Source organism: Ochlerotatus camptorhynchus, unplaced genomic scaffold, assembly GCF_037179485.1.
Source record: "Ochlerotatus camptorhynchus isolate MF236.1 unplaced genomic scaffold, CSIRO-AGI_Acam_v1.1 ptg000333l, whole genome shotgun sequence".
NCBI lineage: Eukaryota > Metazoa > Arthropoda > Insecta > Diptera > Culicidae > Ochlerotatus > Ochlerotatus camptorhynchus.
In genome coordinates this window covers 69,466-87,492 of record NW_027040821.1, presented here as the reverse complement: position 1 = coordinate 87,492, position 18,027 = coordinate 69,466, and the positions used below count along the sequence as shown (strand labels likewise).

The 18,027-nt window shown below is 37.2% G+C and overlaps 1 protein-coding gene across 1 annotated transcript; it reads right to left on the bottom strand.

Annotated features, from left to right (window-relative positions):
• Window positions 1-1,492: 1,492 nt before the first annotated feature.
• Window positions 1,493-17,170, bottom strand: Ras85D (ras-like protein 1). Its single transcript, XM_065230834.1, has 4 exons — window positions 15,860-17,170; window positions 3,555-3,695; window positions 3,384-3,499; window positions 1,493-3,320 (listed from the first exon to the last, which is right to left on the bottom strand). Exons 1-4 carry the CDS (start codon window positions 15,996-15,998, stop codon window positions 3,144-3,146), a joined length of 573 nt encoding a protein of 190 aa, XP_065086906.1. The 5' UTR covers window positions 15,999-17,170; the 3' UTR covers window positions 1,493-3,143.
• Window positions 17,171-18,027: the final 857 nt, after the last annotated feature.

Below are 18,027 nucleotides of genomic sequence, written 5' to 3'. Positions count from 1 at the left end.
ACAGCTCGAGCCTTAAAGAGAAAAAAGTAAATGTTCAATTACTATAGATAAAACCAATTACTTAATTTTTTACTAAACAGGAATTCAAGCGACCTCTGAAATCGGGCTCTCCACACTGGGCGTTTTTGGATACAGTATCCGAAAAACTGCGTAAGCTATACTTCGTAGAGAAAGCCTGCTTGGATCTTGCAATGGTACAATATGTTTACTTAAATTTAAAAATATTATATAAAATATTAAAATCTATCTCCTATTTCCAGGAAAACAAATTCACGCCGTTAACAAAGAATTCGAAAACCCCGTTCTTCATTGGTGGATGGCTTTCTTACATTTTAGCAATTAAACTATTGTGGGAGGAACTGGAAACACAACATGATTTCAGATTCCTACGTACTCGTAATTTGTCACAAGACTGCCTTGAGCATTTTTTTTCGGTTATACGCTGGAAAAACGGAAATAATACACACCCCGATTCTTCTCAGTTTTCATCCGCGTACAAAGCTGTCGTAATTAACCAACTACTTGTACCTAAAAAGGTTGGCAACGTGCAAGCTGACATAAGCAAACATATCATTGCAAATGACGAATTACGACAGCTTAACGTAGTACAGAAGCAACATTCACGTAATGATTGTGATAAACACGTGGAAACTCTACAAGATCTTGAGGATGAATCATTCGACGGAACCGACTTTCAAGCATACACTGGACTACAGGTTGGGCATGTAGTAAGCTGAATCATGCTGAATGCATCGGTAGAATTACCTCTGGAAGTGGAAATATCCCAGAAGAACAAACATTTCTGGCTGGTTATAAGAAATACAATGATAGAGTTAAAATTCAAACACCCGGTGACAAGATATTCACATACTGTATGTAAGGTGTATGTGATTAAGGTGGATGCTATGATGGATGATGTTTTGTAACATCGATCAACTTTATGTGGAATATATCGCGAATTGGTTGCCTGTAATTTACTGATTACCAATTCACGATATATTCCACGTAAAGTTGAGCGATAATACAAAACCATTAATGGACCTTACTGACTACCATAACCATTACCATTAATGTTCTCAAATCATAAGTAAAAACGTTCTTATATAGTTCTCTTTCTGAAAATGTATGGAGAAAACAAGAATTTGGAATGGTAATGGTTCTTAACAACCCATTATTTGTAAGGTCCATTTCCAAAAAACCATAATACATAAGGTTGAAACTTTATCATTAAACGTTCATGTAAAGTTCCATAACCATTTCAGTTAAAGTTTAGCAGGGATTATAAACAATTTTTAACCATTTTAGGTAAGGTCAATTTATGGTTCGCGTTTATGCGGGATGCGCATAGTTTCTTTTTTCAGCGAACAATCTCGAGTTTCTCGAACTGCTTTCGGAAACAATATAACGACGCGCTTTGTTCCTCGTGACCTTTTTTTAATGTACATCTGCAGTGCCGTCATCATGCAATAATATATGTATAAGAAAAGCGACATTGTTAGATTGAATACGTCTCATCAATTTTATTTGTTCAATATTTTTACTACATTCGCCTTACAACAGTGAATATCTTATCCATCAGTAGACTATCGTCATTAAGCGCACTGGAAATTTGTTTGAGCGCACACATCCGTTTTTACTGCTAAAAGTAGAATTCGACGCATTTGTTGCTCTTGATAGACCACTAACGCGTAAGCAAACACTGTACCCTTCCTTTATTACGCTATTTTCTTTACTTGTGTAGTATTTTTTACTAAACAAGTTCATTGGAACTTTGTTCTTGATTTACTCTTTACTAATAAAATATGCTTGCTTCACATTAGTGAAAAATTTGGAATTTTTACATTATATGCCAATTATATTTCTGCGCAGATTTGCTGATCAACCATTTCTTTACACTAGTTGCTTCATATTTGTTTTCAATGCGTTTATGAAGGTATGCAGTATAATTGTCTGCTCAGTTCTTATTTGATGAGATATTGAGTAAACTTTCAGCAAGTGCAATTAATTTTCCAACGTATTAATATCGATTTGTGAAGTTCGGTGTTTACTTGTGGGACTGATTAAAATTAGGAAGGGTAAACACGAGTCATACTATTGTACATTATAACCATTGTCCATTTGTCTGAATACGTTATAGATTGACAAATAATTGTTTCCTGCTAGTGATTTAGATACTGTGTATGAGTAGTTTCATGTTGTCCTCCTTACGCTTATGACAGCATATGTCATACTGCGCATGCAACGTTCAATAATTACTGTTATGCTGAAAATGGTTACACGGAAAATTGATTAACATTAGAACAGTGAGAAAACTGGAAACCAATTTGAAACCTGCCTACCATCATGTAATAAAACAATCCAAGCTCAAATGGTATATCACGCTTCACATGTTTTCTGCAACTAAAAATAATTGAACATACCTCGGACCGCTTTTTTCCCTAGTTGATTGATTACATTCGATTACAAAATGGATTATTGTTTACTTTTTTTTAGAAATTTTCCAGACACATGCACTTTGTTATAAGTAGACGAAGAATTCATTCTTTTGTATTGTGTTCGTGAAAAAGGTTCTTTTCCGCCAAGGCGTTGTCAACGTTAGTTAAATGCTACTTACTCAAATTCAGACATTGCATTCTGGATAAGAACAAATTCCAGCTACTAGTTACCTTATTATGGTTATTGTTTTATTACAAGCATAATAGATAGCACTGAGATAAAAGAGTAGAATTTAAAAAAAAATACATTGCATGATAAAACAAAAAAAAAATAAAAAAATTTAAAAGATTTTCGTAATTTTCTCCTAAAGCTAATTGGTTGCCATTTTAGTTGAATCGTTTCTTATTTTGTTTCCTCGCTGTGGTCGTTTACTGATTTCCTGTATTCCAATCCGCATTTAAAGCGCTTCAACAAGACTACGGATAGTTCTGGTACAACAATAGTAAAAAATTTCATATTGCGGATAAATGTAGATTTTGTATCTTCTTTGTGGTGATTTTTGCAGATTGGTAAAGGGAACGATCATCAACACATATTGAGTGTTGCTTAGTTGTGCGGTTGTAGAAAGGTTCACATACTTTCCCATGCATAGACAGTGTAATTGTAAAAGTAAAATAGCGGGCAGCGTTCGATTCTCTTAAACGAAATTACAGCAGTCGACATTTGAACCGACGACTTGAACCAAATTTTTTGTTGTTTCGGTTCTTTTTCCCTCTTTCCTTGTCCTTGCGGATCTCTCGAACGAGCGTGTAGAAGGCATCATCGACCCCCATTCTGGTCTTGGCGGACGTTTCAACAAATGGAACACCGTACTGTTTGGCCACCTGAAAACCGAAAAAAAACATGAATTAAGCCTCGGATTAACTTATACTCATTCCGAAACTCACATCTCTCGCTTGATTCATATCTACGGCCCACGCCTGCAGATCACACTTGTTACCGACAAGCACCATGGGGACTTCTTCAGCATCTTTGACGCGTTTGATTTGCTCTCGGTAGGTTCCTGTTTTTGGGACATATTTAAGTTGTGTGCACATGATAAACTTATTATTTCCTACCTATATCTTCGAAACTTTTGGCACTATTCACCGCAAATACAAGCAAGAAGCCTTCACCGGTTCTCATATACTGATCACGCATAGCCGAGTATTCTTCTTGACCTGCTGTATCCAGAATATCTAACAAGCATGTTTCGCCATCTGTAAAAAATAGATTAGATGAGTCTTGATTGCAAATACATTCCGTAGAGGAGACAGAAATACCGATTGTATGACATTCCCCAGAATGCACCATTTCCCAGAGAAAAAATCCCCAGAATGAACCATTCCCCAGAATGTACAATTTCCCAGAAATAGAAGAATCAGTCAGAAAGCAATAATAACACTCGAAAGAACAGCTCATGTTTGAAAAAAGGGAAAATCTCTATTAAAAGTACGCCAGTGAGCTGGGAGCGCCAGTGGGGCAGAAATGCCATTGTATCTATTCATCATATGTTGTAGAAGAAGTACATAGTATTAATTTTGTTATTTTTGTAAAATAAAAATATAGGATGTATATGTTTTTTTGGATGAATATATGATATATTTGAATAAATAAAAAAAAAAAACATAAAATAAATGATGATTTTTACTTCTTTTATTATGAGCTGTTCTTCCGTATTTTATTGAAAGAAACCAACATTTTCAAATATTACTCCTTTAGACCTTTTATCATGATCTATTTTAAAAAAATATGAAAGAACAGTTTGTGATCAAAAGAAGGGAAAATAATCATTGCGGCCTTAGGGGAAGTACAACTTGATCTGAAGTAATATTTGGTGTAAAAATTGCTCAAATTGGTAATTATTATAATTTTTAGTATGAATATTAATGATATTAGCTGTCGAGCGGAAAGCCAAAAGTAAAAAATTAACAATGTAACTGCAGCTTTTTGTTTGCCATCATTTTTGCCAAGATTTCGTTTTCGATCGCTCTGATCGATTTTGACTTCGGCTTTTCATGATAAAAACGGTACTGGACGTTCCCCCAGCAGCAAATCTCTCTAAGCTGTAGGCTCATGGCAAATCGAGCGTAATACGACCACGGAACCATCATTCTGGGACTCCGCTTACAGGGGTGGCGTAGTCGGTCGATTCCCGTTCCATCGGAGGACAGCACATTGGTTCGCAGACGATGAAGAATTCGTGGAAATTAATGACTATTTCCTGGGAACGGAAGTGCACTGCGATCAGCTGCCAAATAATGCCGAATTTATTATAAAAGGAGCGGTTTTTGGTGGTGGTGGCCAGCATCATGAAATGACTTGCCTCTCGTGTGAAATCCATTTTTGATTAAAAGAATGTCAAATGTACACTTAAAATCAAAAATAGCCAAAAACAAAAAAAAACAACTGTCAGACTAAGTATAAGATTCGCAAATATCACACATATTAGAATATTTAATATTTCCACCATCGGTATTGATGCTGATACTTGGAGCTGTCCTTCCCCTAGTTGCGGCCATTGTATTACATCCACGGGCCTGGCATGTCGTATCCGTAGTGTAAGTTTCAAAGTATTCAAATTTAACATAACATGGCTGATTTCCATGATAACACATGCGCATGCATGCGTTGTCAGGCTGGACCCACAGTCTGAGCCCTCGCTTATATTGACTACTATAGTCGCTATATTCATAGTCTGGCGGATAGAATTTCGGGAACCAATTGAACTGCCAAATAACGGAACCAATCGAGCATATCACGACCAACAACAGATAAGAGCACATCAGGTTTTGCGACCTAAATTCCGGAAACACTTTTCTTGCGATTTAAAGCTTGTCTAGGCAAAACAACATAATAATTCACTTGGGGAACGTTTTCCCTATTCCCCGATGCTTTTGATTTGCGTTCGGTTTGCAAGGAATGAACCATCTTAGTAGTTTTGATTATAAAACTTGAGCCCCTTTTCATTTGTTGGTCTTCAAGATCTTGAATTGGTTCTCTTTTTTGCTACATGGAATTTCTCTCCGCTAGACTATGAATATAGCGACTATATTGACTACTACCAGTTGTTGCTTGTAGAGATAGGGATGTCAGTCCCGCACAGATAAAAATTCTGAATTTTAATAGTGATGTAAACATTAATTCACACAAACGAGCAACTTATAAACAATGTTATTTACAACAATGGGCTTTTGTATACAATATTTGCTACATTGCATGAAATGTCTTAGAACTTTACATGATATATAATGTAAACTTATATGATATGTTACGCTCCATTTATGTACATCATACTTTTTTTTTTTGGGTATCAAGCTGGAGCTGCGTGACAGCTTAATTTTCAAGACTTGACCCATTTGAATATATTTTGCTTCTATCTTTGACAATACAGCAGAAGGACTAGCCTATGTTAGCCGCTTGAACACTGGATTCCGTATGTATTGTTTCAAGATAGTTATAGAAAAAATGCTGTGACGTGTGCGCGTAGATACATCCGCGTAGTAAACCGATTGAATAAGTAAATCCGTTTCGAACGAAATATCTAAATTATGTAAGTTACGAAAACCGCGCGAATTCCGAAAGCCGTGCGAGACAACCGAAGCGAGAAAAAAGGCTTATTATCATTTAAAGAGTGCCACCAAAATAAATGTGATAGCCTATGTTGGCAAGTGGATTAATTTTGGTTTCCTCCCTAAATATTCTACTTATTTTACTGTTGAGCTTTGCTTCAATTTAGTTATTTTACCGCACGTATCAATCATTTCAAGATTTCGCGACCATACTGAACAAATTCTATACTACAGAAGCTCAAAAAAAAAAAACTTTTGGTGAACTCTACCGCATTGTGAATCACTTCTGCGTAAGCGCGTAGACGTAGGCGCGTTGATTCCGACAGCCGCGAAAAGTTAAACATGCATCAATACCACATAAGGAAAGATCGATTTTACGTAGGGTTTAGCTCATTGACTGCTGTTTACAAATGTAAGTACTTGAACACTAAGAAATAAGTTAACTCAAATGCTTTAACCGCATATATAAGAGATTTCGCGTATTGAGAGAATTATATAGTAATCGAGTACAACAAACTCAGGGGAATACAATGCCTCCAAAAGTTTAAAAGGTATTAATTGTCACATACCTCTACTTTTACTTATTTCCTAAACTATTCCTCTCCTTGTTAATCTGCTAAATGCTATTGGTCTGCCTGCGTTTTCTTTTTAAAGTTCAAGACTAAATGAGAAGATTTATTCTACAACTTTAAAGGTTAGTTGCCTCCCTAAGCGGCCCCCGCATCCTAATTCTTTTGTTAATCTACTTAATGTCATTAGACTTTCTGAAGTTTCTTATTTAAGTTCATTTGATGATTATGATATCTCATTAGTCTAATTTAATAAATTATTAAAAGCTCTAATTCACCTAATCAAGCATAACCCATGCTTTATTAAGTACCTGCACTTGTGCTTGTAATCTAAAATTAAACGTGTTTCAAGAACTTTTGATTTTGACCTATACCTATTTATTATATCTTAGTTCGACCCAGGTGACACCTTCATGTGACTAAAATGCTTCATTTTGAAGTTAGTTTCCTAGCTGATTTTTAAATTATTTAGGGTATATGCTCCAATTACGCTCTCACGTTTCCACTATGTCGCACCACAAAAATACATATGGGTATGTCACAATAGAAGCACACCACAGTGGAAAACACTTATCCCAAATCAAAATGAAGCACATATAAGATTAGTTACAATACCATGTAAAAAAATGATGTTTAACATTGTTTCCTGAGTAATACTTCAATGAAAACAACAATGAAAGCTTGTCACGCAAATAGAAGGAGCACCGTTGGGCACTTTCTGAAATATTTCAATAGTATAATTCCCTTGCAAACCCAAATAAATCTATCTGCGTAAAAATAAATAAAATAAGAGTGATTTGCGGCAAAACCCGCCAGTATCACACCCAACGTCAGTGCCTATACGTAAGCGTACTACGACGCGGCTCTCAATTAAAGGAGTAACAAGTGTGATCTTTGGTTCTCTCATGCAGTGGTTTATCAGAGAGGGAAAGCCTAGTAATTCCCATTGCCTGCCGATGACGCCATTCTATCGCGGCATGAGCCAGCAACGCCGGCCATAAACCTACCGTCTCCAACACTCCACTATAAAGCATGAAATTAAGTCCGCCCACCAACAGCAAGGTGCAAAAACTAGCCAAGGGGAGGGAACAAAAGAATTGTCAATTCTTGAAATTTAATTTGTTGCATGATAGGATTTGGTGCATGAAGTATTTTCCATTTGCCCCAGTTTGCCCGGAAGAATACCAGATGTACTTGTTCAATATTATCACAAATTATTGAATGTCATGAGCTTTGATCTACCCACAGATGCATACGCTTCGATTCCTTCTCCACTCTAGCAATAACGGCGGTCCACTATGGCAGCGGCCTTGCGCTTCTTGATCCGTTCGCATGATTCCTCGGTACAGTACCACGTACCTTCGTTCTTCGTATCAGTAATCCCTACGCAACGGATATGTTTCAGTTGAAATTCCTTCACACTACGCACAAGGCGTCTCCGTGAAGACCAGAAGGGGTGCAGTAGGATTGGCCATAGCGGTTTGAGGTTATCGGATTCTCGTACACTTGGTCCAGTCATTTATCTCTCGATTTATCTCTACTTATACATATTTCGATCTCTCCTTATAATGTTGAGCACAATAAAGCAGAGATGAATAATTTGTAGAGCACTGTTTTTGAAAAAAATGGGGCTAAAATCTTGAATGTACTTTTTTTTTTAAATTAAAATTTAATATCTACCTTCCCTAAATCGAAGACAACATATCAAGAAGACTGGCAACTTTGCCTGAATCCGAGCGACAGACACAGTAGCGCTGTGCTTGAGCGAAGGTGGAAGCAACGCATAGAAAAATGAGCAAATGCACAAATCTTTCTTCTGAGGATGGAACCTTTGCTATCCAATTCGTTCGGAGCATTCACCTTTAAGCGGCAGATGACGCGATTGTGACTGTCTCATGTCGATCGTTTGAGAAAATGGAAGAGTTGCCAGTCTTCTTTATATGTTGTCTTCACTTAAATTGAATATTCTTAATTCGATGAATTTTGGACCAGTATCCAAGCTTAGTTTTCTAGAGGCGTAGCATAAATCTGGCTCAGAAAGGAAGTGTAATGAAAATTTCCATGAAAACACGTACATTTATGAATTACAATCACTCAACTGCTCTCCGGGACGCATTCTTGCCGTTTGCCCTGAGGAAGCCCCTATTCCGTCCCGTCTCGAATGAACTAAATTCTCCTCTTGTAAGGGAACAGTTTAAAGAGACGTTAATAGACGTATCCACGTATCCCCTATTACGCTTATCGCATTCGCGCCCCTCCTGCCAGCGACCAGCAGGTGTCCCGGTCCTGCGTTTGAGATGGGAGAAGTGGTCTTCCACATTCCTGTTATTGGCAAGTATGATCAACCGACCAATATATTATCGCCTGAAAGTATCTTGGTTTCCAGCGGCCCTACTCGAACATCCTTCCTCCGTCAAGTGACATCTACCAACTCCCAAATGCAACTACACGCTGAACCCTTATTAAGGAGATTTTCAGCCGCAGGCTGGCTCATCTCCGAGCACAGTCATTACTTTCTCACGCAAGAAACAACCGATTATTTTCAACTACAAACTACTAGGCACGACTATCGAACGGGTGCATTGCGTGAAAGACTTAGGCGTTTTTCTAGACTCAAAGCTGACATACTCACACCATATACCGTATGTCGTCGACAAAGCGTCCAGAATTCTTGGCTTTGTCTTCAAGATTACTAAGAACTTCACAGACATTTACTGCTTGAAATCGCTCTATTGCTCTCTCGTACGATCTACGTTGGAATACTGCTCTGCAGTCTGGAGCCCGAACTACAATAATGGGTCCGAGCGAATTGAATCTGTGCAACGACGTTTTCTTCGCTTCGCGCTCCGTAAAACGCTGTCCAGACTGGAGAGTTATAACATGTTATAACGGTTGTCAAATAATTGCAACACTGAAACCACCATCAAGATAGCGCTATAACATATTATAACTCTGTAGTCTGAACGTACTATAATAGTACGTTCAGACTACAGAGTTATAACATGTTATAGAGCTATCTTGATGGTGGTTTCTGTGTTGCAATTATTTGACAACCGTTATAACATATTATAACTCTCCAGTCTGAACAAGGCATAAGCTTCATCTTCCAACCTACGAGAATCGCTGCCAATTGATCAATGTCGAGCCCTTACGTATCCGAAGAGATGTTTTCAGAGCCTTAACCGTCGCCGATACTCTGCAAGGAAGAATCGACTGCGAAGCAATTCTGCAACAAGTGAACATTAATGTTCAACCTCGATCACTACGCAACAGTCTATGCTGAGACTTCCACTTCTTCGAACTAATTATAGCTTAGGGAGCGCTATTTACGGCTTGCAGCGAGTGTTCAACCGAGTAGCGTCGATGTTCGATTTTCACTTGACATGGAATATGCTTCGCCGAAGATTCTCTGCCTTGTTTGCTGACCGAAGGCGCTTGACGCCCAACAGCTAAGTGTAAAATTTAAGTTTTTTAGTAACTTGACAATGCTTTCCTAGTTATTTTCGTTTGTAGCTGTAGTATATGTAGGCTGTTTAATCTGTACTTTTTTTACAACACATCATTTGGACTATTTCTAGTCTGTTGATGCAAACATAACAAATAAACAAATAAACTTTTCTTAATTTTTCGATCTATTATAAATTAGAGATCATATCTTGGTTAAGATAGGCCTATTTCATAAAATTCAAGTGTAATTTTCAAAGACAGAACATAAATTCATACTGGATAAAGTAGAAGAATTTGAAAGTATTATTGTGAATTTTGTTTTTCACAATAACTGAGTACGTGTAACATAAATCTGAGTTTATAGGGGAATTTACGTATTCTCGGCAACCTAAGCAGCGACCTTCTTTCTATAGCCTTTTTCTCTATGGAACGCACACATATGCAGTATTGGTTTGTTTACAATCTTTTGCTGCCAGCTGCTCTAACAATTTCAGTCGAAAGAATTGTCAAAAACTGTTTTGAAACGCTTTTACAAAGCTCCAATCTTCTCTAGTGAGAGCGAGTATTGTCGGCAACCAGTTTTTCTTCGGCAACCGTTCCATTTGAACTGCATGTAAATCTGCTGTTCTATTATCGGCAACTCGAAATCAGCTATAATTTGTAGTGCGTGAGTTTCATTTCAAGAAAACCTTGCTAGGTTGCTTTTTCTCAGTGGTAAAAATATAGTCAAATTGAAGCTGAAAGCATAAGGAATCGTTTGCATGCATTCAGCGAAGTGTTTTCGTAAGAAAATCCAGTGAAAATAGTGTTTCATTTTGGGTTGCCGAAAATAGTCTGGCATGTCGAAGCCGTCATTTCCCCTATTTGGATTCAACGAGGCAGAATTTATGTATAAAATTCATTGCCAAACAAGCTTCTATTCGGTCTATAACTGGAGGGGAGGGGATTGTGATTGCGTGACGTATTTCTCAAGGGGCGATTTAATTTAGGGGGTTTTAATTTTTCCTATTGATAAAATCACCAGTAAGTGCGAGCAACTTCGAGCTAGTTGGAGCGGTGTCATCCCTAATAAAAATAACAATAAAAGAGAGCTTAACGACGTGTTCAGGGTATCATCCAAACCATTTGTGGGATAGTTTACTCATCCGGAATACAGTTCGTTTATGGTATTTGTTTATTAGAGATTGAACACGTTTTTTTCTAGAAGCTCGAGAAAGTAGGGTCTTATTAATTTGTAATTTGTATATTATTTATTCCTGACGATAACCTATCAATTGACAAACTTTTCTTAAGGTCAAGGAAGCAGTTTTTGGAGGAATACATAACTAAATAAACTGCACAAATTAAGAAGAAAAAATAATTAGAAGCAGAAGTTACTGGAAACTACAGTGAATTATGGATTTACGCTTAGCTTGAAAAATCCGGAATTTATTGATTAGTGTTCTTAAAATCGCTGGTCTTTCCAAATGGAAATTATGTAATTTATGAAAAGCTTGAATAATCAGAATTTATTGATTAATTGAGTGCCAACATTTCAAAGGGGCGTAATTGCTTTTGTAAACAATGGCTTTAGCTATCGATTTCTCGCAAATAAAAGTCCATCCCTTCAAATTAACAACGTTAGCAGGCAAAGGAAACATTCCTCTACCTGGTGGTGTAATTAATCTTCATGAGTAAGTTTTAATTTCACGAGAAATCGACTGCTAAAGTCATTGTTTACAAATACAATTACGCCCCTTTGAAATGTTGACACTGGTTACTGGTCTACTACTCGACAAGGTAAATAGGGATGTAACAATGAAGTGCAACAGTATTCGTGAAGTAATAAATACTTTGAACATGGATCTTACTTCTTTTTTTTTTTTTGTAGTGATCCAGTGGCAGCACTTGCTTAAACTCTACACTGGACCCCTTTTATTGATCAATTTTGCTTCTATGAGCCTCTATTTTAAATCAACACACAGACGTTCCTAGGCTATGGTGCCCGTTTGGTCACTGTTGTTTTTGTGCTGATCCAAATAGTTTTGATAATATAATTGCGCATTCCTTTTTTTTTAAGGTTGAATTTTGTCGCAGTCTTGTCTTCTGTCGTCACTTATTTTGTCATTTTGTCTTGTGTATTAACCCCCACTTGTCTTGTTTATTGTGTCAACTTGTGTCTATTGTCCTTCCCCATCTGTTACTCTGTCATGACTAATTTCATTGATATATAAAAATAGTAATATCAATTACAGGATAATATGGTTATTTCTCGATTACTTTTTCAAAGGGAAGCACCAGCTCCTGCAAACAATGCATCCGATCGTCGATCCGGCGCAAACGGCAGCTCGCACACGCTCATCAACACCACCAGCAGGTAGAGGAAAATTTCCCCTATCTGATGATAGTGCCAGCCCGCGTGGGCGAGCCACCAGTTAAGCCAAATCGACGACCAAACGCACCGCCTACAAAAGCCGATACGCTCCCTTGAAAAAGTTATCGAGATTTCTACTAATTAATGAATTATTGACAATTACCTCTCATGATCCTTGGCTCTGATTTTAACTTACCACTTTTTGATTATTTATCAAATACCTCTCCCAGAATATATAACTCCCCGATGCCTCATTTGGTCTCATTTGGATTGGTCCTGAATTTGTTTGACATCCTGTTCGAAGTAATTCTTTGAGTTCCAGCTTGTACGTGTCTCACGTCATATGATTCGCCATTCATAAAGATAATGGGTTAAAAGGGAGTAAAACATACATAAAGGTAGATTAGTATTAGTTGTACTTGATCCAAACAATAGAAAGAAGCATAGATGACTTAGTAGAAAAATAAAACTAATATATAACTAAAAGTGCAATGGATAAGTGTTAGTTCCGGGATCATTTTAGTGTTAGTAGTTATGTTAGATGTATGACTTGTCAATTTTCGCAACGCAATGTCTTTCAATAAATCACTCAATCAATTTGATGTTTGAAAATTTGCTCAAAAGGGCTTTGTTGACACATCATACCTTACCGAAAACTAAAGCACAACAATCCTAATTCTTATTTCAAACCTATCAACATATTTAACACATCTTTCCTAAAACTTCACTTGTTCGTAAGCGCCTGGTTGAAGATATGACTTTCGCTATTGACATTGTCTGTAATTAACAAATACACTAAATAGGAAGATTTATTATACAACTTCATAGGCTAGACGCCTCCCTAAGCGGACCCCCCGCGTCCTATCTCTTATGTTAATTAACTTTCTGAATTCTATAATTGAAGTTTATTTAATAAATAACTGAAATCTCTAATCTACCTACACAATCATAACCCATGCTTTTAAACTACAATTTAACGTGTTTCAAGTACTTCTGGCTTTTACATATATTAATTATATCTTTGTTCTTCCCAGATGACACCTTCAAGTGACTCAAATGCTTCACTTTGAAGTTAGTTTCCAAGCTAATTTTAAATTGTATATTGTATAGGGTAAATGTTCCAACTACGCTCTCACGCTTCCACTATGTCGCACCACAAAAATACATATGGGTATGTCACAATAGAAGCACACCACAGTGGAAATCCCGAGCCATAGTTCAAACACTTATCCCAAATCAAAATGAAGCACATATAAGATTAGTTACAATACCATGTACAAAAATGATGTTTAACATTGTTTCCTGAGTAATAATTCAATGAAAACAACAATGAAAGCTTGTCACGCAAATAGAAGGAGCACTGTTGGGCACTTTCTGAAATATTTCAATAGGATAATTCCCTTGCAAACCCAAATGAATCTATCTGCGTAAAAATAAATAAAATAAGAGTGATTTGCGGCAAAACCCGCCAGTATCACACCCAACGTCAGTGCCTATACGTAAGCGTACTACAACGCGGCTTTCAATTAAAAGAGTAACAAGTGTGATACTATCACTGCTAGACTAGATCTTTGGTTCTCTCATGGAGTGGTTTATCAGAGAGGGGAAGCTCAGTAATCTCCATTGCCTGCCCATGACGCCATTCTATCGCGGCATGAGCCAGCAACGCCGACCATAAACCCACCGTCTCCAACACTCCACTAGCATGAAATTAAGCCCGCCCACCAACAGCAAGGTGCAAAAACTAGCCAAGGGGAGGGACTTTGAACATGGATCTTACTTCTTTTACAAGTAGGGGAGAATGGTATACAACGCACCCCCTGGGCAGAACGCACCAGCTGACTTTCATTTGTGTTTTTCATGGCTTTTACGTAACTTTTTTGTTGTCTTATCAAGCAGCACTTCTAGCATAGCATCTGAACTCAAAATCCTGCACGATAAATCCTAGAATTGGATTAAAAATTCCAAGAAAAACTCAAAATAAAATGAAAAAGTGCGTCTTACCCCGGGGGTGCGTTATGTACTGTTCTCCCCTAATAATTAATCGTGCGCTAAGACTTTTTCGCGGTTCTATAACATTCCCCCGAAAAGTATGACATGTATTAGATTTACTATTTTTGTTTATTATAGTCACTCCTGGAATCTTTTTTCGTGTATATAAAAAGAAGAAAACAAAACTTCTTAATGGGTCAAGGGGTTTTAGGAGACCTTAATGGATGAATAGGTTTTCCCTTCTTTGAAAATATAACAAAAGGAAATAATTAATTCTTTGGATATACGATAAAGAAGGGAATACTCCCTTCTTTGAATATATAAAAGAAAACCTAAATATATGATAAAGGATGGAATATTCCCTTCTTTGAAAATATAAGAAAAGGAAATAATTAATTCTTTGGATATAGATGAATATTCCCTTCTTTTAATATATAAGGAAAATATACAATCAATAGCTTTTCGCAAGGGATTCGGGGTTATGACCATTTGGGATAATAACGAGTGGAATAATGTTATAAATTTGTAATCGGTAGTTCAACGTTCCATGCACCGATTTTTTAATCCATCAACTCAGGTCGAACAATTCTTCGATAAGGTTTAACCACAGACAAACAGACATAACACATTGAATATTTCTCACTGTAAAACATCGTCGTTAAAAAATATCCGCCATCTGTTGAGTACACTGTGGTGGGTAGTACGCTGAACAGATGGCGGTAGTGTGTAAACGTCAAACGCAAGGAAATTGACTATGCGCGCCACAGGTGGCGATACTACCAACTACGATACTTTTAAATTGACCGTTAAATGCTTGTTCGATGAACATCTTGCGAGTGTTATGTCTGTTTGTCTGTGGTTTAACAGTATCCGACTGTTTGAATTGGATTGCATAATAGACCCTTTTACTTTTTAAATGATGAACGAAGTGCTCGAAAACTTAAGGGTTGTCATTTTATAAAGAGCTAAAAAATGGTTTGGAATTGATAAATACATAGTTCCATAAAAGTAAACATAGTGTATTATCAATAGTAAAAAAAAAAGAAAAGTGAAAATTACTAATTTCATCATCTTTTCTGGGGAATACTTTTCTGTGGAATGTTTTTCTGGGGAATGTTGCATTCTGGGGAATGTTATAGAATCCTTTTTCGCGTATCTGTTTAGGATAAGCAAATAAGGTAGTGGAATTAAAAGGAAATTACTAATCCTTCTCACTCTCTCTTTATACAGGTATTCCCGAGGTAATCGACTAAGACGTCTACAATTCATGAGGATTGAACCCATCGTAGCTAATCAAATGAAAAAGTCGAAAGGTATTTCTTTCAGTGATAGCCGACTAAATTTTATTTCCCCGTATGAAAAACAAAACAATTATTATTTACCCTACAACTCTGGCAGCCAACATATGTAATAGTTTCAATTACCCAGATAAGATGACTAATTTCACTTACCAATCACCACCTGCTTCCTATAAGAATCTTCGATGGTTGGATCGTATTCGTCCACAAAATGATTTTGGATGAGCTGTATCGTGAGTGCAGATTTGCCAACGCCTCCAGCGCCGACCACTACCAGTTTGTATTCCGTCATTGTTATTGTTGTTACTAGCTACTGCTGTTGTTGAAGGAATCGAACGTTCCCCCTGTGCCAAGAAACAGCAAAGCTTGTTGCTGCTATTCAATGTACAACATACACTTCAGATGTTGATCGAAGCTTTGATCGTAGCAGCGGAATAAAGAACCTTTCTCCACACTCGCGGCCGTCGTCGTCGTTTTAGTCGTTGCTGTTGTTATTGTTGGAATAACTACTCTTGTTCTCTTTTGATGATGTTGATTATGTGCACGCCCGTCTTTTCGTACTCTTGGTTTCTCTTTTTGTGTGTTTGATTAATCCCGGACGCTCCTCGTCGAATACTGCACGCACTCACACAGACTTGAGAACACAATCCTATCCGGACAGCCAATGTATCTCTGTCTGTCATACGAGGTCGCGAGTAGGAAGGAGTAGTTAATTACTTAACAGTTTGCCAAAATAATCAAATAGAAAAAAAAAAAAATGCAATGTGACACCGTCTTAGCTGAGGGGAGAATTAAAAACTGAAAACCTTTCTTTTTCACCAAAAATAAAACAGAATTTTTCGGCCTTCACACAACTACTGCCTCAAAATGTCTACTTTGTTTTCCACTCATTTACGTTGTCACTGGCTGGAGTTTATGATTGCTCAAATCCGTCGAGTAGCCACCGCTAGGGAACACTTTTTTTTTCTTTGCGACTGTCTTTACAGACGGCGAAGACCAGTTTGGTCCATCTCGCCAGGGAACACTTTTTCGATTACAACCTTCTTTTCTCGGAATGACTCATCCCAAATCTGGACCACAAACAACCATATTAGCTAGTAATGACTAATTTGCGAAAGAGGCTTAGAGATCTACCAGAATTACGAATACTAGAACCGATTGGTAGACGGCTAAGAATAAAAAACATTCAAATTCACTTGTTCACTTTATGTGCTTCCTTCGCGACGGCGATGCCCGAGCCCGACAGAAAATTTTCCGGCCAGCGCGTAGCCTCCACACAGGCACTGTATTTGCTGCACTTCTAGTTTGCACACGACGCACTTTTTCCGTGAAAATTGAATTTCACTACTAAGCGGAACATGAATTTGTACTCCGAGAAGTTTCGATGAAAAATTAGAAGTGAATTTTCACTTTCTGGCAATCGTTATCTGATCGAAAAGTTTCACTGATTCTTCGTTCTACCATCACCTCAGGCCGCGGAGGAGAGACAATCCCAAATTCCTCTTCTTGTTCTTCACACTTTTTTTTTCATTTGTACTGCTGGCATCACTGCTGGTATGGTTTTGAAATGGGTTGAAATAAGTTCAGCTGCGGTGTCACTTGTTAATGGATACTTTTCTGGAGTTAAAAATCACAATAGGTCGTGTAAACAGCAAAAAAATGTATTATCGATCAATGTAATTCAAGCTGATGTATATGAAATAATGATGTAATAGCAAAAAGCAGATACAATATTACATCAATGGATGTAATTTTGTTCGCAAAATCGATGTACATCGTACAACGTTATATTACACAACCGATGGATTGACCTGGTTGCAGCAGTTTGGATGTAATATTCAACAACTTTTTTTGTGTGTAGTGTGCTTTATGCCAGACTATAGAGATTGCTGACGTTTATCGTACGCACACTACGTCAGATATACGTATACGCAAAATGTTTTCATCGGGAAAAAAAACTTCATAGCGGAAAATTTTCCCGATGAATACAAATCACTGACACAATCATACTTTAGCAATCTCTATACCTGCTCCGGTTACTCTAACGAAAGGAAAATTTGGGCCTGTTGCTTCATTTTTAAAAAGTGTAAATTTTAATTTTTTTGAAAATAATAATTTCTGACAGATTAGAAAAAAAACGAGTACAAGCTATTCTTTTAATGGGAACTTTCAAGTAAGCATGAAGGAAATCGGGTGGATTTTTTTATGTACAGAAAATTAAAAACAACTCAAAATGAAGTTTATTTCGACTAGAATGAGGTCGCTTATAGATGTACTTGGGCCAATTTAAAATCACTAGTTTCCACCGGTTGGTTTAATCA

Bases quoted from the DNA above. Each gene is read 5' to 3' on its own strand.
- Ras85D (XM_065230834.1), bottom strand. From the start codon at position 15,998: ATGACGGAATACAAACTGGTAGTGGTCGGCGCTGGAGGCGTTGGCAAA. The intron at 3,500-3,554 runs GTAGGAAATAAT...TCCCAAAAACAG, and splicing joins CAAAAGTTTCGAAGATATAG to GAACCTACCGAGAGCAAATC. The intron at 3,321-3,383 runs GTGAGTTTCGGA...TTCGGTTTTCAG, and splicing joins ATATGAATCAAGCGAGAGAT to GTGGCCAAACAGTACGGTGT.